This window comes from Erpetoichthys calabaricus, chromosome 18 (assembly GCF_900747795.2).
Source record: "Erpetoichthys calabaricus chromosome 18, fErpCal1.3, whole genome shotgun sequence".
In the NCBI taxonomy this organism is placed as follows: domain Eukaryota; kingdom Metazoa; phylum Chordata; class Cladistia; order Polypteriformes; family Polypteridae; genus Erpetoichthys; species Erpetoichthys calabaricus.
In genome coordinates this window covers 35,905,344-35,929,967 of record NC_041411.2, presented here as the reverse complement: position 1 = coordinate 35,929,967, position 24,624 = coordinate 35,905,344, and the positions used below count along the sequence as shown (strand labels likewise).

The following is a 24,624-nucleotide window of genomic DNA, read 5'->3' as shown; positions in this document are numbered from 1 at the left end:
GCAGTACAACCCCCTCAACTGGCGCGGCATCCTGAAATAGATGACATGGCACCAGAATGCAGCAGCCTTACATTAATTAACACACACACACAATATGTCCATCCATCCATTTTCCAACCCGCTGATTCTGAACACAGGGTCACAGGGGTCTGCTGGAGCCAATCCCAGCCAACACAGGGCACAAGGCAGGAACCAATCCCGGGCAGGGTGCCAACCCACCGCAACACAATATATCTACCACTGATATCTAATAGTCAACCACAGCCCCTGCTTTTCAGATGGAGGCAAGCCCAGTCTTTCTGAGGTGCGATGCAGTATCCACAGGGGTCGTGTAACACCTTTTGCCATCTAAGCTCTGTGGCCCATGACCATCGAGGTGGACCGTATGCCCAACTTGACAACACTCATCAGGCAGCTAGGAAAGTCTCTACTGCTTGTGAGGGCCGCAGTGGCTGCAGGTTTTCATTGTAACCCTTTTCTTAAGTAGTGACCCTTTCTTTGATGCTAATTAACTTCTTTTTAATTCATTTTATTTGACTTGCTCTTGAAGACTCAGACCCCATCATTGTTTCTTTTTCCTTAATTAGCAGCCAAACAATAATGAGATACAAAATGAGCCAAAACTTGAGCAGAAAACTGTGTCCATCATACAATATCTGAAAATTAAGAAAGGTGAAGGTCTCAGGAATGTTAATCTGCTCAGGTCCATAAAACATTTTATCAGCGCTCTCAGAAAAGAGAAAACCAACAATTTTGGAAATGTCTGCTATTGCACAATGAGAGCAGAAACAAGTAATGGACTTAAAGAACAGGTTTAAATAACAACAAGACTCTGCGCCTGATTAAGCAACTGCTTGGAGTGAAACTGGTTGGAGTTTGAGGCCCTGACTTAGTTGGTCTTCTGTTGGCTCACTCACTTCATATTTGGGCGCCTTTTAAGGAAGGAAATGAAGAAATTCAGGGGAACAAATCTTAAAAAAACAAGTCAATTAAAATGAAAGGGAAAGAAGTTAATTAGCAGCAAAAACAGGTCACCAATTAAGAAAAGGCTAGAATGGAAACCTGCAGCCGCTGAGGCCCTCCAGGCCTGGAGTTGGGGACCCCTGGGTTAGAGCCTAGCACACTACTGAAACTGGCATATACGTCTGAGTGGCCAATACTATTTCCTTCATGTGCCACAAACCAAAACTAGTGACCATGAGTGGGCACGCGGAGCTGCAGCCCCATTGGGTTAAAGCTGAACTGTGCCAATCAATAACTGTCATTTTCAAATTTTATTTACTATATGTAACTAATACACTGTAGTTACTTACATGCTTTTTCCATATAACTATGATAGAAGACAAGTAAAGAAGCGAATATGCGGGCATTTATAGAGCGGTGCCAACTGTCTAAGTCGAAGTATTACTGTTCTTCACTTTCCTAGTATTTGAGGTTATGGAGAACCAACAATGCATCGTGTGCCAGAATCCGTGAATCACAGTACACATCCACACACCCTGATCAAAGAGGAGTCACAGATGACGAGTGTGCGCTTTTTCTTCCTTTTTTGCCAACATGTTTTTCGACGGGTGCCAAAAGAGCAGTAATGAGAACTGATACTTCAGTGCGTTATTTTTTTATGGGGTGAATTTTGTTGTGATGCATCTTTTCTGTGCAAGGAGTGTGAATTACAGTATCTGTTCACTAAGAAGCATCCTGGCTTCAGCTCTCTTTTCACTGTCTTGTAAGTTACCTTGTGGCGGAGCAGAAGAGAAAAGCCGATTCTGGCGCAGATCTGGGGATAAAAAAAACCAAAATGAACCTTGTGTTCCCTTCCAGCTCAGTAAGAACAACACAAGCCGTTCTTCAATGTTATTTTTAATTAAAAGCAGTGCAAGGGTCTTACACGCTGCTGCGAATAAAGAGCAGGAAACTGTGAGACATGCAGAATGGCGTTTACGGCCTCCAGTTTGAAAACAGTGATGGCTTCTGCTACCTTACTTACCAGTGCCCAGCTCCGTCTCACTTGTCAGCCAAGTCAGGAGCGCACAAGTAGGAGAGCAGCAAGTCGGTTTCTGACAGGCTCTCGGTGACATTGAGTAGCATTCTGAAGAAAGCTCACCGTGAACACTCTACAACGTTGGGTCCCCCTCTTCACCTCTGTGAGAAAACACAGCCCGACCCGGTCACTCAGGGAAGAAGCATTTTCCTTCTTACATGGGCACCACAGTGTGAGAAGTGGGCTACACCCTGGGACAAAGGCGCAATATAAATAATAAAATGACAGTGTTCCACCACAGACTACTCGAAGTGAGCCATTGCAGGCCAAAATATTCATCACGGTGCCATCCTCATAATTAAAGATAAACTTTTGTCATTCGTTGGGTTACCAGACAGCACTGTGACTTACGCTACAGTCGGCTTATAAGTGAACATGTGAGAAAGCCCACCAAAATCCTCTGACACCTGGTTAAAGTTGGGTCGGGGGTCCTGAAAACCCAATTCTGAACATCTGCTCTGTCTCACTGCAACCTGCTTTTCATCCTTCCTGAGGTTACATGCGCCAAAAACAGCACAAGGCCAAATATTTAGTCTGGACAGCAGAGAGGGGTCAGTGGATGTGGCGGTGGTCATCCAATCAACAACATACGATATGTTCTTTGGAACAGAAACGAAAAAGAAAAAAAAAAAGAGGAAACAAACATGCAGACTAGACGATACACAACCAAGTCCATGCACCCAGGGTCATCAAAAAATAAAGAAGAAACAAAAAAACGACAAACATCCTTTAGCTCTGAATTTTCAGTCCGTATATTCCAGTCACTGAACAGGAGCACCACCTCCTGGCAGAAAGGTGCAGCACTTTTCTCCATTTTTCACCAGTAGTCCCAAGGAAGAGTGCAGGAACCTGGCGTCGGACTGCTGTACAGACAGTGGGTGACAAAGCCGCGAGTCCTCAGGTTCAGACGCCAGCTTTTGTGCTGTTAAGCTTCTCGGGGTTGGGGGGTAGCGATGAGGTGATCTTGTGCTCCTGCCTTCAGACTGATTGCCTGCTGTCACCTACACTTTATTATTAACTAAACAGTCTATACAGTTGTGGATGGACGGAGGTCCTTAGGGTGCTTGCAACGCAGCCATCTTCTCCTGTAGTGAAAAGGCAGCTTAAATTAGGTTTGACAAGGAGGTCCTCGCAGGTGCAGGACTTCTCCCAAAAATGAACTGATGTCTCGTCATTATAAGCTGCACCCCAACCAAAAGTAAATTCCCAGTGTCCATCCTCCTTGTGATGAATGCTTCCTTCCTGCACTTCTGACTCTCTAGCGCCCCTTCAGGAAGCTATCCAGCAGCCGGTCGCCTTTCTCAGACAGCCAGTAGCCAGCCATAGCCGCAATGGCCCCGATGAAGATTGCCGTGAATACCATGTCGCCTTTTGCTGCAAGCGTTGCCAGCGCACAGATGACAACTCCAAAGAACATTTGCTGCAGGACGAGCACCTCATCGTCTGTGATGTCATCAAAAAGTCCTTTCTCTATTGAGGCTGGAACAGAGGAAAGAAGAAAAGGAAAAGAGGGAGAGGAGCGCTGCTAAAGGCCGATTTCAGTCAAAGTATAACCATCCGTAAAATGCGCTGACATTAAAACGTGCATTAACCGTTTGCACTCTGGCACAGTGAACAGTTCTCCCCAGTTGATCTATAATGTCATCCACTGATTGGATGGTGATGATGCCTTATTTGCATATTTATTGAGGATGCAATAAACAGGATTATGAGTAAATGTTTAATGCCAATTCTAATACTTCAGCTTCATTTAATTTTAGTCGTTTTATTTTGGGGATGAAAGTTTAACTTATTTATAATTTATGGGTAGAGGAGCAATGACACGGTGGTACTGTGACAGCCAAGTTCGAAGTTTTCTTCCTTTTTAGTCATTCTGGTGTGTGCTCAGACCTTAGTGTGTGTGTATAAATATTTTTTTATCGACTTATTTATGTATTTATTTAAAGAGCTTCTGTAAAAAGCCAAATTTCCCCCAGGGGACAAATAAAGTTTTATCTGTCTAATAAAATGCACATAATGTAGGCTGAAGAAGCACTGGTGTAATAAACAGTTACTCTTCTACAGCAAAGTACTTTGCAGCTATGTCTGCCCTTCTGATTGAGCCCATTATTTAGAAATATTTTAAATGGCATCTGTCACCACAATAACTTATTTTGTGTTACCTTGGTGAACTAAACCAAATGTTCTAGACGTGGACTCAACCAGGAGGACAGAAAAAGATGTGAAATGATATCCAATTCTGATATTGGCAGCAATGGAAACCTGCAGCCAATACGGCCTTCAAGGACATCTTTTGAGTTGCCCAATGGGTGGACAGTAGGCAGGATCCCCTTTTCTACCAGTTGTAATTACTCATTTAAGCACTTTAAGTGGAGCCCAGACGACTGTGATGAACAGATTTTACAGTAGTGGTAGCGCTTTGCATGTTATGCGCCTGTGGAGGTACAAAGAGATCAGAAGCGAAGTTCTAGGATGAAGCCTGCAGATTCACAGCCAATCTACATTCCTGTTGTTGCCTGTGGTCATGAGCTTTGGGAAGGGGGAAAAAAACCCCAAAAAAAACTAGGAATATGAGTACAAGGAGCCAAAATTAGAGAAAGAGAGATTTGCAGGGTTGTGAGGATCACACTTCATGACAGGATGAGGAGTTTGACAATCAGGGAGGATGTCACAGCTGCTTAAGACCAGGAGGGCTAGCTGAGACAGTTTGGAATCGTTATGTGGGAGATATACCAGATGTGATAACACAAGAGGAATTCCAGGACACATTAGCCTGCTAAATCTACTACCCTTGAAGCTCCAATAAGGACAAAAACGTATACAGCAAGAATGGAAATAATTGTCTTCAGAAGATATACAGGCTTGTGAATGGGAGCAAAGGTCCAACTGCTGCATTTACTATATTCTATCTAATTAAATAATTAAACTAAACAAGTCCCTGTGGTGATACACTGAATTGGTAAAAAGTTGCCAGATTATAGCCTGGCAACAGAGGAGAATGTAAAGGGACAGAAGAAACTGGGACAAAAAGAAAACCCCTACATAGACTTACATGGCGGGTGGTTCTCCACACAGATCTGGTCTTTCCGCATAAAGCCATCTGCACACACACAACGGAAACTGCCTTCTTCATTGACACATGCCTCATTCAGACCGGGACAGGGACTACGTTCACTTTGGCTGCACTCATCTACATCTGTCAGAGAGAGGAAGAAGAACTTGTCATCATTCTGGGATTCTTTTGGTCTCATCCTCAAAACAAAATGGGTTATACTTGCTCTTACCCAAGCACTTTGCTCCCACCATCTTGTAGCCTTTGGAACATTTCTTGCAACGGCTTGGCCCACTCCCCATGCAGCCAACACATGCTTTATCACATCCTTATTTAAAAAAAATAAAATGTTAAAGACAAGTCAAGGTTCCAGTATCACTGGGACTAGCCCCATGGGAGGTCTAAAACTTGAAAGAACCCCTTATGAGAATGACTTGGAAGTCATAGTTGACTCATCACTATCTACATCCAGACAGTGGACAGAAGCAATCAAGAAGGCTAACAGGATGTTAGGTTATAAATCATGAAGTGTGGACTACAAGTTCAAGGAGGTTCTGCTGAAGCTTTATAACGTACTAGTGAGGCCTCATCTGGATCACTGCATGCAGTTTTGGTCTCCATATTACAGAAGAGACATAGCGTCTCTGGAGAAGGACCAGAGGAGTGCGACTGATTCTTGGACTGAGAGGTATGAGCTATGGTTACGTTACAGATGGTGGCGGGTTCAAGAGGATCCCAAGATGCAACTGGTAGTGTGAAGCCAACCCACACCATCACCAGCAGGACTTTAAGGATCTTTAAATCTTGACTTCATGTTATTTTAGACAATCTAGGAGAACAGGATGGACGAACTTGTTGGGCTGAATGGCCTGTCCTCGTCACAACTTCTCTAGTGTTGTAATGTTTTAACAAGTGTAACAATAATTGGTTCTTTTGTACTGTAGCTGCTAGATATTCCTAAAAAACAGTTTTAAACACATTTCCTCTGAATCACATTCCCTCTGCTCCTCTTACACTGGGGGTGTACAGTTATTCTGTAAAAAAGAAACACATTTCCAATCTTTACCTCGACACTCATATGAGCCCTCAGTGTTCAAGCAAAAGGTGTTCGCTGGACATCGACCAAGTTCAGTGCCACACTCATCTACATCTGGGAGCAAACCAAAAAAAAAAAATTTGAGGCTTTATGATGGCAATCAACCTCTCATCACATCAGACCTGCCTTATGGGGAGCTCACCTATGCACTTGTGATTGTGGATCTGCCAGCCTTTCTTACATGCCAAGCACTGATCTTCTTTGGGTCCAATGCAGCGGCTACATGCATGGTAACAAGCTAGAAATAAAAAATGAGATCAAGATTCTGTGGTGCTCAAAAGGTGCTGCCCACTGTAGAACTGGCAGGAACATTAGCTTACGCCAGGCATGACATGCCCATTGTTGAACCAAATATTGAGATTACCATAGACTAACTGCAGGGTGCTTCAACACAGTAAAATACCTACCTGTGCACACTGAATGTTGGGTCTGATTGCTTGATGACCCCCTGAAATAGCCAATGGCACAATCCTGACAGAGCGGACCTGAGTAGCCATTGTTACATAGGCACCGACCACTTCCAGAGCGTGTGCCTTCCCCATCACAGGTTCCCAGTCCCCCACACACCATTGATGGATCCCCTGGACATGCTGAAACAAAAGCCAAAATGTGAGGAGACAAGAGCACCACTCACACAGCCCAAGGCCCATGTAGAAGTAGAAACAAACTGACAAAAGACACGGGAGAACGCAGTGTCTGCATGAAAGGGCCCATAAGTGTAGATTCTTTTCACTTCCATTCTTCATCTACTTTAGACAGAAAGCTTTCCAGTCCAGCAGATTGCTGCCACTTCTTATGTTGTTTATCTCCTTGCCAGTCTACTGTATATGGGAACACTCACCTGCACATTCAGGGCCAAAAGTTCCAGGGGGGCAACACACTCTGACTGTGTCAATGCAGAGCCAGTGGAACAAGTCAGGGGCCTCCTGCTGCCTGTTAACATAGAGGGAAAAAAAAATCAGAGTTGGGCCCCTCTGTATCAGGGTGGTGCGGTGGTAGTGCTGCTGCCTTGCAGTAAGGAGAGCAGGGTCCACATTCTGGGTCTTCCCTGCACGGAGTTTGCATGTTCGCCCCGTGTCTGTGTGGATTTTCACTGGGTGCTCCGGTTTCCTGTCACTGCCCAAAGACATGCAAGTTAGGTGAACTGACAATCCTAAACTGGCCCTAGTGTGTGGATGGGGTGTGTGTGTTTGTCCTGCGATGCACTGGCACCCTGTCCAGGGTTTGCTCCTCCTTTGTGCCCAATGGTAGCTGGAATAGGCTCCTGCAGAACCCCCAGCACCCTGTTCAGGACTAAGCAGATTAGAAAATGACTGACTCACCCCCTCTGTATCAATCACTTATTATTTTATATAGCACATTTTAAGAGGATTGTCCTCCTAAAGCTCTTCAGAAGTTCATTAAAACTTCTGTGGCAGGGTATCAGTTTGGATGGTAAGCAGCATGTCTGTCAGTCTATCTAACCAAGCAAACCTGATGGACTGACTGGTCTCATCTTGTTTGTCAAAAGTTTTATTGTGAAATCACCCAAAATGCACCAAGTTGCCTTACCTACATTTACACCTCTCATTCTGGTTTTATTAGGATGTTCAGTTGAGGTGGCCATGCTTAATAAGCTGAATGTGTTCCTGGAAAACTGAGCTCCAATGAGTTTGGGAAAAAGCCCTGAAGACTCCAATAAATGCATTAATTATATTTCATACTAATGTTTAATGCAGCTTCAACTGGAAGAGTACATGCATAAAATAAGTAACTACTTGGGTTACAGGTTTGTGAAACATCTGTGGTACAAACAGCAATAAGAAAAGCGCTATATAAATGTAATAAATTACTATTATTATTATAATAAATATTGTGCAGTCTTGTCAATCACTTAAAGTGACCTACTGCACCCCACTCACACACCCATCGATGGCAACCTGTGACCCAACGGCAGCAGTCCAGGTTGTGACCCACCAACGTTACATTTATACACCAACAACATTTATTTCTATAACACATTGTCATACAACAATGCAGCTCAAAGTGCTTTACAAGATGACAAAACAAATTAAGATTAGGCAATAATATTAAAGAATAAATAGCAACAAGACAAGGAGCTGGAGTGGACAAAAAAATCTGCAGGGGTTTCATGGCCAAAACATCACATTCTACCTATCATAACTGTTCCTAAATCAAATCCTTTAGTTTTCACGAAACACTGTTAGACCACTTCCCAAACAGGAAGTCAGGGTGTCACCAGGAGTTGGAGGAGGACACTCTGGATGTGATGTTAAAGGAGATAAAGGCTGCAGTTAGTCCTCCCAGCCACTCGGGGGCAGCAGGAGGTTGCGGGTTTACACTGGCTACATACAATTAGGTCCATAAATATTTGGACAGAGACAACTTTTTTCTAATTTTGGTTCTGTACATTACCACAATGAATTTTAAATGAAACAACTCAGATGCAGTTGAAGTGCAGACTTTCAGCTTTAATTCATGGGGTGAACAAAACGATTGCATAAAAATGTGAGGCAACTAAAGCATTTTTTGAACACAATCCCTTCATTTCAGGGGCTCAAAAGTAAATGGACAATTGACTCAAAGGTTATTTCATGGGCAGGTGTGGGCAAGTCCGTCGTTATGTCATTATCAATTAAGCAGATAAAAGTCCTGGAGTTGATTTGAGGTGTGGTGCTTGCATGTGGAAGATTTTGCTGTGAACAGACAACATGCGGTCAAAGGAGCTCTCCATGCAGATGAAAGAAGCCATCCTTAAGCTGCAAAAACAGAAAAAACCCATCCGAGAAATTGCTACAATATTACGAGTGGCAAAATCTACAGTTTGGTACATCCTGAGAATGATAGCAAGCACTGGTGAACTCAGCAACGCAAAAAGACCTGGACGTCCACGGAAGACAACAGCGGTGGATGATCGCAGAATCATTTCCATGGTGAAGAGAAACCCCTTCATAACAGCCAACCAAGTGAACAACACTCTCCAGGGGGTAGGCGTATCAATATCCAAGTCTACCATAAAGAGAAGACTGCATGAAAATAAATACAGAGGGTGCACTGCAAGGTGCAAGCCATTCATAAGCCTCAAGAATAGAAAGGCTAGATTGGACTTTGCTAAAGAACATTTAAAAAAGCCAGCACAGTTCTGGAAAAACATTCTTTGGACAGATGAAACCAAGATCAACCTCTACCAGAATGATGGCAAGAAAAAAGTATGGAGAAGGCGTGGAACAGCTCATTATCCAAAGCATACCACATCATCTGTAAAACATGGTGGAGGCAGTGTGATGGCTTGGGCGTGCATGGCTGCCAGTGGCACTGGGACACTAGTGTTTATTGATGATGTGACACAGGACAGAAGCAGCCGAATGAATTCTGAGGTGTTCAGAGACATACTGTCTGCTCAAATCAGCTAAATGCAGTCTAATTGATTTATGATACAGATGGACAATGACCCAAAACATACAGCCAAAGCAACCCAGGAGTTTATTAAAGCAAAGAAGGGGAAAATTCTTGAATTTTCAAGTCAGTCACCTGATCTTAACCCAATTGAGCATGCATTTCACTTGTTGAAGACTAAACCTCAGACAGAAAGGCCCACAAACAAACAGCAACTGAAAGCCGCTGCAGAAAAGGCCTGGCAGAGCATTAAAAAGGAGGAAACCCAGCATCTGGTGATGTCCATGAGTTCAAGACTTCAGGCTGTCATTGCCAGCAAAGGGTTTTCAACCAAGTATTAGAAATGAACATTTTATTTCCAGTTATTTAATTTGTCCAATTACTTCTGAGCCCCTGAAATGAAGGGATTGTGTTAAAAAATGCTTTAGTTGCCTCACATTTTTATGCAATCGTTTTGTTCACCCCACTGAATTAAAGCTGAAAGTCTGCACTTCAACTGCATCTGAGTTGTTTCATTTAAAATTCATTGTGGTAATGTACAGAACCAAAATTAGAAAAAAGTTATCTCTGTCCAAATATTTATGGACCTAACTGTAGCTGCATGCCCCTCAATAGGATATGGAACACCCAAAACCATCTGCCATTCAGTTGGGTGTGACCCCAGGGGTGTTCTCGGATTGCCCATTAAAATAAAATTTGGTTCCTTAAAGTTAGGTGGAAGTTGGTGACAAGGGCTTCCGTGGCTAGGAGGAGGTAGAAGAAAACCAGAAGTACAAGGAGAAAGAAGAGACAAGTTTAGGTGCAAGAAGATAATGAAGAGCATGATGGGTGTTTGGACCAAGTCCTGTCCAAAAATTCTCTTTATATAATATGCATTTGTTCATTAAATTTACCTTTGGACTCTTCTGGCATTGCACTGAATTTGGGGACTGTCTGAGGGGGCCCTTTCTTCTCAACAATATGTTCCATGATAAAGTCAATTGTCATATACCTGTATGTGCGTCTTGCGGACAGCTTAAAGGTTCGGAGTGGTTGTCATTCAATGCTGAGCCACAAGGTGGCGGTGTATACCAACGTCTCTTCTCTTCCTCCCTTGACAGACGAGATGATTGACAGCCCAATTAACCTCTGACGTCAATTCTGGAGTCCGTCCCCCTGGAGCCACCTCTTCCTGCCTGGTCTGTACTTAACAGGAAGTGTCATCATTTTTGCCAGTCTGGTCTGAGACTTGTGTCCGAAGGGACATTATTTTGCTGAAAAGTCTTTAATATTTTTCAATTATTTTATAAAGGGTCGCAGTTTCGCTCCAACTCTTTTTCTTTCGTCTTTGTTGTCTTTTACTCAACATAAAAAAAGCAGTAATGCTGAAAAGTTGTGACACAGACACAAGTTTTGCAGAAAAAGCATTGGTAAGCCTTTTGCACAACTAGATTTAGCATGTCTGCTAAATAAATAAAGACAAAGGCAGAGAAAATGACCTCCATCTAAGTATACTGCTATGGCATCACAGTGGCAGGGTGAGGGGCATCTTAAAGCTTCACAGTCCATACTAACTCTTCAAACAGCTAAGCTCACACAAAAATATAAAATTACCAACTAGTGTGGTGGACAATAGGACTTCAGGAACCTTCAGATCTCAAATTAGTGTTATTTTAGACAATGTTGGTGAGCAGGATGGACAAGCTTATGGGGCAGAATGGCTTGATCTCGTCACCAAGACTGGATTAACTAACAATGAGGTGAATGTCCAGGGGCACCAGGACCTGAGGGCAAGAAAACCTAAACACAAAACACCAGATTCAAGCTTCTTCAGGATGGCTGTGTCTGCTCAGCCATGTTCGACAATTCAATTAAAATTAAAACAGAAGTCCTCACAAATAATTACAAAGCCAAAGTTCCTCAATAAATAACTGAAGTTTTCTGTACAGTCTGTGGTGGCAGCACATGATAACATGGAATCGACTAGCGTCAGCTTAGTGCAGCAGTTCTCAAGGCACAGTCTGTCTCGCTTGAGCATGTCGCCCGCACGGCTCCTGGATATTCCTGCCATGCAATCTCAAATCATTTGTGTTTTCTCCTCATGCTTCTGTTGAGCGGATGTTTAACAGCAGACCATACTGTATGTAAAGGCTTGTAACCCTGTCATAATTTGTGTGACTGCCAAATCATTTTATCAGAACATTTTACGATGCCTCATGAGTGCTTCACATTGAACAAAAATTTCTAGAGTTATGGGTTCAAATAATTTGAAATTGCACACAAGGACCAGCCTTGACATACAGCATGCTGGGATTACCCAATGGTTTGGAATTTCCCATCCTATACCTCATGGTTCTTTGCTTGTTTGCTCAGGTGGGCTTTTTCTCAGTTTGAAACACTGTGAGAATGTCTCCAAAGAAGATGGAAGTGCAAACACTCTTCTATGTCATCCTTTTTTCATCAAATTCCAACACAAAAAAGTTCCCACAAAAGTCCTTCCCAGTTTAATTTTTTTCTTTATTCGAGTCAGTAAGTACAGTTACCATTTATTGAGTTATTCAGTATTTATTAATTAGAAAACAGAGATGTGATAAATGAAGTTGCATCTCACGCATGGTAATCTGCAATCACAACTTTGTGGCGTAAGTTGCCGCTCTCCCTGCTGTAAGAATTCATCTCCTTGAGACAGCAGAAGGAGGCGCACTAACATGAGATTGTTTAACTTTATTTAAAAATAGGTGCTTAAATAAATTGTAGAGGGACTTTTTAATTATCACTTAAATAAATGGGGTTGGTTTTGTTCTTGCAAATTGTAAGAAGGTGTTCTCTTTGCTGTGGTGGGCTGGCGCCCTGACCGGGGTTGGTCCCTGGCTTGTGCCCTGTGTTGGCTGGGATTGGCTCCAGCAGACCCCCCGTGACCCTGTGTTAGGATATAGTGGGTTGGATAATGGATGGATGTTCTCTTTGTTCAGTGATCTTCTTCATTGGTATCCTTAATGAAGATTTGTTTTTTTTATTGAAGACATATTAAAGTTATTACCAGGGGGATATTTTATGTGCAAGACTAATATTTAGTGTAATTTTCAAGGAATCATGTTGATTTCGTATTGTGCAGCCTACTTTGCTTATGGACAGTGAGAACGGCGGCCCTCAGTAAAGACAGGTTTGAAACCCCTGGATTAGTGGGTGCATTAAAAGAAATATTAAAAAGAAGAAGAAATGCAGACAAATTACTCTCTGTGTCCAAAATCACTAGGCGTCTCCTAGAAAATGTGAAGCCTCATCAGATTAAGGATGTCTGTCACATTAGCAGTGAAGAAGCTAAAGTTACAGTTTTGACATGTTTGGGTTGGCTAATGTTATGACAATCACAGATGGGAGAGACACAACTACAGAAAAGCAAGAGGCTAACACTGCCAATGATGAGGAAGATGAGGAGCAAAACCTTACAGCATTTCTGTACACCCAGCATAATGCGGAGCAGATACAAAGCAAATAAGGGACGTGGCTGCTGGGCAAGAGTCTTCATTTCAGGAGGAGGCCATTTTGTCATTTCTTGCTCTGCACGCTGTTCAGATTTACAGATAATCCTGCTTTCGCACAGATAGCTAAAATGTATTACTTGTATCGGTTCCTCATGTTGCCAATTTGCTATATTTTGGATTATAATAATTACAGTTATTTTTCTATTTAATGTCCCTTTTTCTTGTATTGCATTTTGTTCACATTTTATTACCCTGCTTTAGCACATATTAGAAGGCTATATTGCGCCCTGATGTGTGGAGTACAAGTCCAAGGAGGTTCGGCTCAAGCTTTATAACACACATGTGAGGCCTCATCTTGAGTACTGTGTGCAGGTTTGGTCTCCAGGCTACAAAAAGGACATAGCAGCACTAGAAAAGGTCCAGAGAAGAGCGACTAGGCTGATTCCGGGGCTACAGGGGATGAATTGTGAAGAAAGATTTAAAGTCTTAAAAAAAGATTTCAGTTTCAAAAAGAAAATAATCTTCTTTTGCTTAAAGAGAAGACTATAAGAGGAGACATCATTGAAGTGATTAAAATTATATGAAGGGAATTAGCACAGCGGATCAAGACTTACTTTAAAATGAGTTCATCAAGAACACGGGGGCAGAGTTGGAAACCGAAGGGTAAATTTTGCACAAATGTTAGGAAGTTTTTCTTCACACAGGGAACCACGGACACTTGGAATAAGTGGCCAAGTAGTGTGGTAGACAGTAGGACTTTAGGAACTTTCAAAACTCGACTTGATGTTACATTGGAAGAATTAAGTGGAGAGGACTGGTGAGCTCTGTTGGGCTGAATGGCCTGTTCTCATCTAGATTGTTCAATGTTCAAATATAATTGCACAGCGTTTTGCCAAATCTACATTTTATTTATTTGTTTATTTTATTATTTGCTTTCTTTGTTTTGGATAAAAGGAAGATCAAGAAAATTCTTAAAAATCCAAAGGTGATAATTTGAATGACAGTAAACTCATGCAGTGGTCTGCCCATATTCTACATTTTGTGTATGTTGGTATGAACAACAAAACTGTGATTCACAAATCTTTAAGAGTGATAATTGTACAGATCCTATTGTCCTTCATTTGGAATTGAACAAAATGGATACAGGGCCCAGGTTTCTTTGTCTTTGGAAGTCTTGGCTTATTACCTTGTTTAATTGTTTTTTGACATTTTAGTTGTTTTAGTATGTTTGCATTTAATTGGTCTCTGTGTGCGGAGGTGGGCACTATTAAGTGCTGATGTCCGGGGCACTGAAGAGTTTTAATCCAGCCCTGCTCGTCACAATTGTCCTAATGTTCTTATGTTAACATTGTAGTCCAGTTGGCTAACACCCTGGCCAGGAGCCACAGGTGCTACTCACAGCCCCACATAAGGCCCCTAGAGATCCTTAAAATGAAGGAGTAAGTAATATGTAAGTACTGAATCACATGGGGTGCAAGGCTCATGTTTTGGTGGTAGTTTGTTTGTTAGTACGGAACTCTGACTTTAGTAGTCACATCAGTGATCGTCAGATCTCTTTCTGCAATCATGTCACATGAGTGAGTAAGCAACTATCTAGCTGATAAAACGGACACCTGGAAGAACAAGTTTATTCCCAACCTTTCTACATTATTCATAAAGGTTACAGCATCACATCCAATTACTCCAACTTGCCCACAAGTTTATTTATGTATTCCACAAATATATTTATTAAGGCACAAAGCTCCACTGCCCAAAAGAAGGGGTTTCATTTATATGGCTTCTTGCATAGTGATTGCCTTATATTACTTTTAGAACAAGAGATACACGTTCAGCTGGTTGAATGCTTTGTGCTTCGTGTGATTCAGGTTGGCAGTAGTTACAAATGACCACATATTTAAAAGTGCAGTTCTCATATTACCAGACTACACTGTCTGCTGAAAAGCTGATTTGTCCTACCACTCAATCTTGACCATAGTACCATCCCTGTAATGCATCAAGTTCAAATACTCACTTTTTAAACCACCAGGTCTCCACATGTTCTTCAATTTGCTCCAAAAGCCGATTGCACTTGAAATCTGAACTCTGGCACAAAGACTCCACAATCTCCAACAGACGCGTCTCACTGGGAAACAAAGAGTCGTCTTATTGTTAAATTGTTAAAAAAATGAGTCGTCTTATTGTTAAATTTTCAAGAGTCAGGAACATGGCAGAGCACTCATGACCTCACCGGACTGGCTAGGTCTACTAAGAAGCAAAAATAATATTTCATTACAAAATAATCATATTTATGAAATTAGGCACAGCAATATGTAAATGTGATGTTACTGCCCACTGTATTCCTTGCGTCTATTACTTTCCCACCATTTTATTACATGATAAATGCAGTTAACCTCCTACCAAATTTATTATTTACAGTGGACTAAGGAAATACTCCGATCCCTTTCACTGCCTACACACTTTACTGTGTTGTAGATTTAACTTTAAATTGATCAATTTGACATTTATGTCCATCAACCTATACTTAATAACCCCTAATGACAAGGTGAAAACGTGTTCTCAGAAAGGTTTGCAAATTTATTAAAAATCAGAAACTGAAATATCTCACTTATGGAAGCAATCAGACCCTTAATTCAATGCTTTGTAGAAGCCCCTTTGGCAGCAATTCCAGCTTCAGGTCTTCTTAGGTGAGTCTCTACAAGCTCTGCAAACCTTCACTTGAGCAGTTTATCTCATTCTTCCTGGCCGATCCTCTCAAGCTCTATTAGAATGGAAGGGAAGCGTCTGCACACGGATATCTTCAGGTCTCTCCACACATGTTCTATGGAGTTTAAGTCTGGGCTACGGATGGGCAGTCACAGACTTGTCCCAAAGCCACTCCAGAATTGTCTTGGCTATATGCTTCAGGTCATTCCGATACTGAAAGGTGAATTGTCAACTACTGTCTGAGCTTGTGTACACTCCAGAGTAGGTTTTCTTCAAGGACCTCTCTATATTTGGGTGCTTTCATCTTTTCCTCAGTCTCAGTGTCCCAGCTGCTGAGAATCACCCCATAGCATGATCTGCCACCACAATGATTCATCTGTGGAATGGTATTAGGTACGTGATGGCAGTGCCTGGTCTTCCTAGACATAGTGTTTGTTGTTCTGCCCAAAAAGATCACCTTTTGCCTCATCAGACCAAATAATCTTTTCCTCATGCTCACAGAGCCTTTTAAATGCTGTCTGGCAAATTCCAAAGTGGGCTGACATGAAGCACTGCTGAAATGGATGTTATTCTAACAGGTTCTCTTATCTCAGCAGAGGGCTTCTGAAGTTCAGTTAGAGTGACCTTTGGGTTTTTGGTCACCTACCTGCCAAGGCTCATCTTGCCCAGTTACTCTGTTTGATCAGATAGCCAACTATAGGATGAGACCTGGTTGTTCCAAACTTCTTCTATTTCACAATTATTAAGGTCACAGCTTAGAGTAGGAACAATCACAGCTTTAGAAATGGTTCCATACTCCATACGCTCTGATCTTAGATACTCAACAACTTGATCACATTGTTTCATAGATTTCATGGCTTGGTTTCTGTCCAGACATGCAGTATGAATTGTGAGACCTCCTATACTCGGGCACGTGCCTTTCTAAATCAATTCAGTTTGTCACAAGTGGACTCCAATCAGGTCCTTGACACATCTCAAGGAGAATTAAAACAATCAGGGTGCACCTGAACACAATATCAGCTTTTGATTTTTAATAATTTGGCAAGCCATTTTGAAAATGTTTTCATTTTATCATTATGGGTTACTGAGTGCAGATTGATGAGCAAACAAGGCTAATTCATTTAAATTAAATCTCTAACACAATAAAGTATGTAGAAAGTTAAGGAGGTCTGAACACTTTCTGAACCCACTCTACTTTTGATAGGAAAAATACAGGAATCTGTCTAAAACTGGATAAAATGAACTGTCACGGGTCAATGTCCGGGTGGCATACCTGTCATTAAACTGTCCACTTGACACCCTAGTAGTTCATAACCGAGACGGGCACAGCAACAAGTCAAAGTGCACAGTGCAAGCTTATTAAAATAAAGTTAGAATAATAAAGTGCAAAAAGGAATAAACACGTCACTAAATAATCAATAAAAAACACAGTGCTCTCTTGAAGATTAAAAATACATTCAAATCTGAAAGTGAAATACTCCCAGGAATCAGGTAAAAAAACTCCTCAGCAAGAGAAGCACAGCTCTCTCTCCGTCTCTCCGGCTTAACCCAGTTGGTCCGCTCAGCTGCAGGAGATGTCAACAGCAGCCGTCGCCATCAACCAACTCCTGTCTCACCTGCCCGCTTTAACTTTGCCCGAGGCGAACCTAGCTGGCCCTCCATCATCCAATATTCTGTATTGCTCTACCTGGATCTTGGAACGCTCTTACGCAAAACCTCACATTGCCTTTGCTCCCTTGCAGGCCCCCAACTGCCCTGTCTCGCCTGCTTGGTCACCTGATCTCGCCTGGAGGTTTCCGTTCTTTATTCTCCAAACTTCTCCTATACTGTCCGGTCTCTCCAAGTGCAAGTACTTAATTACGCACCACGGAGTGCTACAGAGGAAACTGGCTGGACCATGTGTGTCTATATGTGAACGCAAGCACGCCAATTCTCTCGTCTGCAGCCCCTGGTCTACTCCGCCATGCTACCACACACCTGCACCCCATCTCCTAAGCTAAACTACGCTGTTTATTTTAAAAGCCAGAGCCGTCACAGACCTTCATCCATGGAGTGAATATCAAGCACGTCTCACAATCCATTAACCCACACTGGTGTGGGCAAACCTTGAGCTTAGAGAGGCAGACGGCTTTCATTTTAACCAGTTTATTAACAAAGAAAAAAATATCGGGAGAAATGGAATCTCTGACTTACCTGCTTGCAGGGTTAACAGGACATTTTATATTTTTTGTGAAAATTCACAAAAAAATTTTTTTTGTGTACATAAGTGGATTAATGCCTGTCATTCAAGACAAGATGTTCCATCACACAAAGGGTGATGGGTGTTTAACAGAAACTAAATGGGCACTTACCTGAAGCCAAGAGGACAACAAACAGCTTTTAAGAACCGGATGGTTGAGTCTGCGGGGCAACAGGTATTTTTTTCTAAGCATATGTGCTCCATGTATGGAATGAGAACTTTTTAAAAACGTATTTTATAATAATTTTATTAAAAGACATGTAAGACCCATTTTCCTAGTTATATAAGATTCATAAATATTTTACTAAGAATGACAAAGCATAATCTATGGGAGGTTCCTATAACCCCCATAAGTTGAGTAAAGTTGGTATATTCTAGCTATTTCTTTCAGCTCTGACTAAATATTATTCTCAGTTAGTGACCAGCCTTGCCATGTCTAAGGTGTAGAAGGCATATGGTTTTAAACCGTGCGTACGGGCCCACGGGCCTTTGAGTGTGTGAAATAACTCTAAGAAAACAGTGCTTATTTAAGTACTGTGCCGTACGTTTAAAGCGTACAGAAGAAGAAGAAGCTAAGAATCCTTAAGTATAGAAAGAAGAAGTAAAGAACTTTTAAGTACAGAAATAACTAAAGTTTCTCAAGAAAAGCTAAGTTTAGAGAAGATATATTTTTCCTTTTTTTTTGCCTTTTATTCTACATGTGTAACTACTTTTTTCTTTATTTTTGTGTGGATTATTTGCTTTTAACTTTCACTAAATATTTTTAAAACAAACTTTTGGACCGAGAGATTTCTTTTGGCACGCGTTTTACCCAAGCTTGATCTCGCCTTATACTTCGGTGGCTACAAGACACATTACGCACAATGATGACCAACAATTTAAAAAACAGCTATATCTCTTTTGGCTATATGGTTATTCACATTTAATTGTGGTAGGTGCCTCCGTTTATTGTTTGTATCCATGCGCTCTCGTTTTTGTTTCTCTGTTACTGAATTACGGTTATGTGATTCAAACATGCCACACAGACTGCTGGCACATACATACTACTGACTCTGGGAGGCCGCTGCGTTTGACTGTGGGTTGTGGTGTTTGGGTGCCACCTACTGACTCTGGGAAGCCGCTGCGTTTGACTCTGGGGTGCCGCGGCGCACTGCGCATGCGTATCGGTGCATCTGCGCATAAATTAAAACTGTGGTTTAGTAATATAGATTGATTAACACCAATCAATTAATCAATTCTTCTTCTCACAGTTTCCTACCTTTATTTGGCATTCCTGGGAGGGCCATGAAACAGTTCAAAGTTCTGTCAAAGTTCACAAAGGTTCAAGAGGAAAGAGAAAGAAAATAAACCGATAAAGGAAATCATGAGACAGAAAACAGAGTAGGTTTTTGAAAACAAAAGAGAAACTTTTGTTTCAGAGCCAGAAATCTCTTGCCAGTGTTCAAAGCAGCAGCATCATCACACAATACATATACAAGCACATTCAATACCCTGAAAACCCAAAGGTAGAGTTAGATGTAATCTTTAAATAAAGAAATGGATCTGTCCGTGCTGGCAGCCATATTTCTCTGAACAAAATAACCTTAGACTTACTTTGGAACATTGAAACTACTCCCTAATCTGAATGTAAACATGCTTGCGTTTGTGAGAAAATGACAGCTGTTCAGAGTAAACCGTAGAGCAGAGAGCCAACATGCTTCATTTCACTGATCGAGACTCTGCTAAAACTCTGAATATGGGCACACAATGATATATAACATCATAATTAAAATCTATTTTCACCAGTTGTCTCCCGAAACGCATAAGTGACAGATGTAAGCAAACACAGCGTTGGAGATAATTGAATTTGGTCAAGTTGACAGGGTGAAGGTCATAATGAAAGAGGAGGGCAAATAGCAAATTCTGGAAAAATGCAGCAATAGACAAATGTCTCGACAACAAATGTGCTGTGCTCAGGCTGGTATCAACATTCAGCTCAAAAGATAGGCATGAAGGCATTTTTTGAACAATAATGAACCTGATGTCAGGATACTAGCTACAGAGAGGCCTGTAAGCATTTGGATAGTGACACAATTTTCATAATTTTGGCTTTGTATGCCACCACAATAGATTTGAAAAAAAGTGATTGAAGTGTCGACTTTCAGGTTTAATTCATGGGGTTTGCCAAAAATATTGCATAAGCCGTTTAGGAATGACAGCCATATTTTTGCATAGCCCCCCACACTTCCAGGGGCTCAAAATAAGATAAACATAAATATAATCATTTTCAATATTTGGTTGAAAATACTTTACAGTTAATAACTGCCTGAAGCCTGGAACCCATGACCTTCTCCAAGCCCTCTAGACTTCAGAATTCATCCTGCCACTTCTGCCAGCAGTCATATCACCAATAAAGACAAGTGACCAACTTCCATTCGCAGCCATGCGTGATCCTGACATAACATTGCCTCCACCATGTTTCACAAATGATGTGGTATTCATTAGATCCTGAGTCATTTCTTCTCTTCTCCATACTCTTCTCTTTCCATCTTTCTGGTATTGATCTTTGTTTCCTTTGTCCAAAAGAAAATTGTTGCAGAACTGGACAGGCTTTTAAAAAATGTTTTCTGGCAAAGTCTAATCTGTCCTTCCTATTCTTGAGTTTTACCTGTGGTTTGCACCTTGTGGCAACCCCTCAGTCTTTACTTTCAAGTCTTCTCTTGATCGTAGACTTTGGCAATGATAAGTCTACCTCCTGCAGAGTGTTCTTGGTTTGGCTAAATGTTATGAAGGGGTTCTTCCAGCACAGTTGTCTTCTTTGCTTTTCCAGACCTTCTGGAGTTCACCAGTGCCTTCCTTCTTTTTAAGGATGTACCAATGGGTTGATATGACCACTCCTGGTGCTTCTGTTATCTCTCTAGCGGGTTTGTTTTGCTTTCTCAGTCTAATGATGGACTGTTTTTACTTGCATGGACAGCTCTTTGGACCTCATATTGAGAGTTCACAGTGACAGCTTCCAAATGCAATTCTAGACCCCTTACTTGCTTAATAGTCAATGAAATAATGATGTACCCGCTCCCACCTGGCTATGGAACAGCTTATCAGTCAAATGTCCAAGTAGTTTCGAGCCCCTGGAAGTGGAGGGGCTATGCAGAAAAATGGCTCATACGATTTTTGGTAAAACTCCTCAAATTAAAACTGAAAGTCTACACTTCATTCACATAATGCATGTTTTATTTCAAATCCATTGTAGTGGTGTACAGAGCCAAAATTATGAAAATGGTGTCACTGTCCAAAACATTTATGGACTTGAGTAATAATTGCCAACATCCATTTGGGTCAGCTAGTTTGCAGATGATTGTAGGTAAAACACATCTCCACCAAGAGGAAAACTGCATACAAGATGAGGGAAGAAAAACACAATGAATGTCTCATCTTTAATATGTAACTATTAATTACATTAAGAATGCTACTGCCAATGTAAAATTAAACTAACAATTTTCAAATTCCTCGGCGTATAATCCATTATTGTTATTTATTCATGATTATTCTTACCTATTTTTTTGACTTTTTGTAAAACACTTTGAGCTACATATCATGTATGAAAATGTACAATAGAAAAAAATGTTGTTGCTGTCGCTTGTTATATTTAATGAAGACAGTGTAGCGTCAAATGTGTTATTGTCTTCTAGGGCTCCTCTCCAGTTCAGGAGACATCACTCTCACCCATCTCTACCTGGTAATGTTTCTTTCACATGTCCAGTAAAACTGTAAAATAAAGTGAATGTGCTTCAATTACTTGTGAACTTCAGAAACAAATTATTCTACCACTTTAGTGTTCTGCTTTTCTATGGCTTGGCTGATTGACTGAATCTGTGATAAAGCCAACAGTCTTCCTCGGTGTAATCTTTTCAAAGTTAACTGATCTTATCTTTGCAGCAACTACAAAGAAGGGTATGGTAGGACATGCTGCTCAACAGTGATGCAACAAAATGACAGTACAGTGGAACCTCAGGTCATGACCGTAATTAATTAATTAATTACATATTGTTTTTTTGTATCAGTAAGGTGCTGCTGGAGTATATGAATTTCTCCTTGGGATTAATAAAGTATCTATCTATCCATCTAATTCGTTCCAAAACTCCAAGGTTCATGACCATAATTCGTTCCAAAACTCTGGTCGCAACCCAATTTGGTCATGACCCGAACTAATTTCCCCCATAAGATTGTATGTAAATACAATGAATCCATTCCAGACCATACGCACTGTATGTACCGGTAAATATTTTTTTTAAAGATTTTTAAGCACAAAAGTAGTTAATTATACCATAGAATGCACAGTGTAATAGTAAACTAAATGTAAAATCAATGAATAACACTGAATAAACCTTGAACAGAGAAAACTAATATTGCAAGTTCACGCTACAGCCTTACGAACCGCTCGCTGTAAACACTTTTTTTAAATGAGTTTTAAGCACAGGGAAAAAAAAGAAAATTTGAAAAATCCTTAATTTATACAAAAACTAACCATAAACAACCAAGAAAACTAACCTTGCACGAGTCTAGGTCTGGCATGAAGGAAGTGAGGAGGAAGAACTAGCCACTCGTAGAAGGATAGTTTTGCAGCAAATCGCCATGAATCTTCCTGGCTTTCTCGCATAACATCGCCTCGCGTATGCTATCCCCTGCAAGTTGCTTTTCGTTCAACCACACTAGCAACAGTTTTTCCACCTCTTCCAGCACTTGAGGCCTCTGCTTGGTTAACACTGTAACTCATTTTGCAACATCAGCTGCTTTAATTGCCTCTTTCTGCTTTAGAATAGTCGAAATCATAGATTTTGACTTCTTGTACTCCGCGGCAAGATCAGTAACACGAATGCCACGCTCATACTTTTCAATAATTTCTTTCTTTAATTCGATTTCAGTTTTCTTTGAATCTTTCTTCTTACCAACACTACCACTCTTCACTTGCTTATAGGCCATGGTTAATTGCAAAATTAATGCAAAAGCACACGAAATAGAGTACAAAGAGTTCACAGCGAATGCACACACGTCTGACCGAGAACAATGTACAGGGAGAGACTGGACACGTGTGGAAATCATCAGCGCGTACAAGCCGAATGGGAAACTGGCTTGTTCGTCACCCGAGTGTGTGGTCGTGAACAGATGTAAAAGTTTGGTAAACTTTTTGGTCGTAACCCGATTTGTACGTGTTGCGAGACATTCGTGACCCAAGGTTCCACTGTACATTACATTAACAGTACATTTACCTATCTGGCTGATGCCTTTATCCAAAGAGACTTACAATATTTAAGATGCAATTGGTTACATTTCTTTCGGCTTTCCAATTGGAACACAGGCAGGTCAGGTCATTTGCCGATGAAACACACAGTGTCAGTAGCGGGATTTGAAGTCAAAAGTCTTAACCATTAAACCAGACTGCCTGAACTGGAATGAACGTAATCTCCTCATCTGGATGGTCTGAGCATTAACTGTAAATTGGTTTATTTGTATCAGTTATTCTTCTTAGAGTCCATATGCTACCCGGTGCAAATACTCCACCCAACTCTCCATCATAAAACATTTGCTCAGCAAGTGAAATGCAACGTTGTAAAGCAGGTGGCCCAGATAATGCCTCTCCCTTGAGGCTGAGACATTCTTTCAAGTAAGTTCTTTGTGTTTACACACATTTTTTAATCAGTCTTTAGCTCAGTGCAGTGCTTCCTGTGTGTTTTAATGCATACATAATTATAACTGTTAAGCCCAAAAAAATCCAAAATATTTCCAGCATTAATGTTTACAATTATGTGGCACTATTTTCTCTCTAATAATGAAAATATCTGAAAGTCTATTTCTCCTGCATCAAAAATCTGCCAGTGATTTCTAGTCTTGAACTCCACCAGTTTTCTTTATGGGCCAATAGATCATGAAAAAAATTTGCAATAAGCATGATACAACATTGACCTAATATTTACTCTCCAAAATAGAATTTAGGCAAACATTAGCACTGCTACAATGATTCTTACGCCAACATATATCGCAAAGTTGTAAAAAATAAAAATAACTTAATTACAGATACTGATTCTCAATGTATTGATGATATATATCACAATGAAAATACACCGATACCGGATTATAACAAATCACTCCCTATTTTCCCATTCTACATTCTGTTGCATTAGACTTTTCATGTATACAGAACATAATGCTGTTTGTGGAATTAGTTTAATGTTTAACACACTTCTATGCAAACAAAACTACAACAGATTTAAACAAACGGACTTGCTCAGACTTTCTGTGGAGAAGACAACTGTCACTATTCTGGTTGCTGAACACAAGGTCCCCTCTGAAGCCTTCTTTAATTCCCACTTCTATTCTTATTCTCTATCAATGACAGCATCTCCAATATCTCATCTATAAACTGCTGAGGTCTGCTGATGACACCACTTGGACTGGCTTGAAATCAGACAGATCCGATGTGCTATATCAGACGGAGGTGAATTCACTGGTCAGTTAATCTGCCCTCAAGAGTCTGGCAGAGACGAAGAGGCATTAAACAACTTCTAGTCATGTGATAAGTCAGACTTTCTGGCTGCAGTTGCAGATCTCGTCACCAGATCATATCAATTTACAACTACTTGGACAATATTCCAG

At 41.0% G+C, this 24,624-nt stretch overlaps 2 protein-coding genes across 3 annotated transcripts in view; one reads left to right on the top strand and one right to left on the bottom strand.

The window, feature by feature from the left end:
• The window catches only part of LOC127526254 (uncharacterized), a 54,324-nt gene extending 53,875 nt beyond the window's left edge, over positions 1-449 (top strand). Inside the window, exon 7 of the transcript XR_007933914.1 lies at positions 377-449. The gene's annotated coding sequence lies outside the window, so the exon portion shown is untranslated. The remainder of the gene's footprint in view (positions 1-376) is intronic.
• The window catches only part of LOC114668364 (protein disulfide isomerase Creld1), an 81,573-nt gene that overhangs the window by 40,313 nt on the left and 16,636 nt on the right, over positions 1-24,624 (bottom strand). The window contains exons 4-11 of one of the 2 annotated variants that reach the window (XM_028824074.2): positions 15,061-15,171; positions 7,031-7,122; positions 6,597-6,779; positions 6,332-6,427; positions 6,160-6,243; positions 5,326-5,421; positions 5,094-5,237; positions 2,790-3,520 (exon numbers count right to left, since the gene is read on the bottom strand). In XM_028824074.2, coding sequence (XP_028679907.1) covers positions 3,300-3,520; positions 5,094-5,237; positions 5,326-5,421; positions 6,160-6,243; positions 6,332-6,427; positions 6,597-6,779; positions 7,031-7,122; positions 15,061-15,171 — 1,027 coding nt within the window. In that variant the 3' untranslated portion in view covers positions 2,790-3,299. Of the gene's footprint in view, positions 1-2,789; positions 3,521-5,093; positions 5,238-5,325; positions 5,422-6,159; positions 6,244-6,331; positions 6,428-6,596; positions 6,780-7,030; positions 7,123-15,060; positions 15,172-24,624 lie in introns of those variants that run through there. The other variant, XM_051921301.1, reaches the window with a different exon arrangement.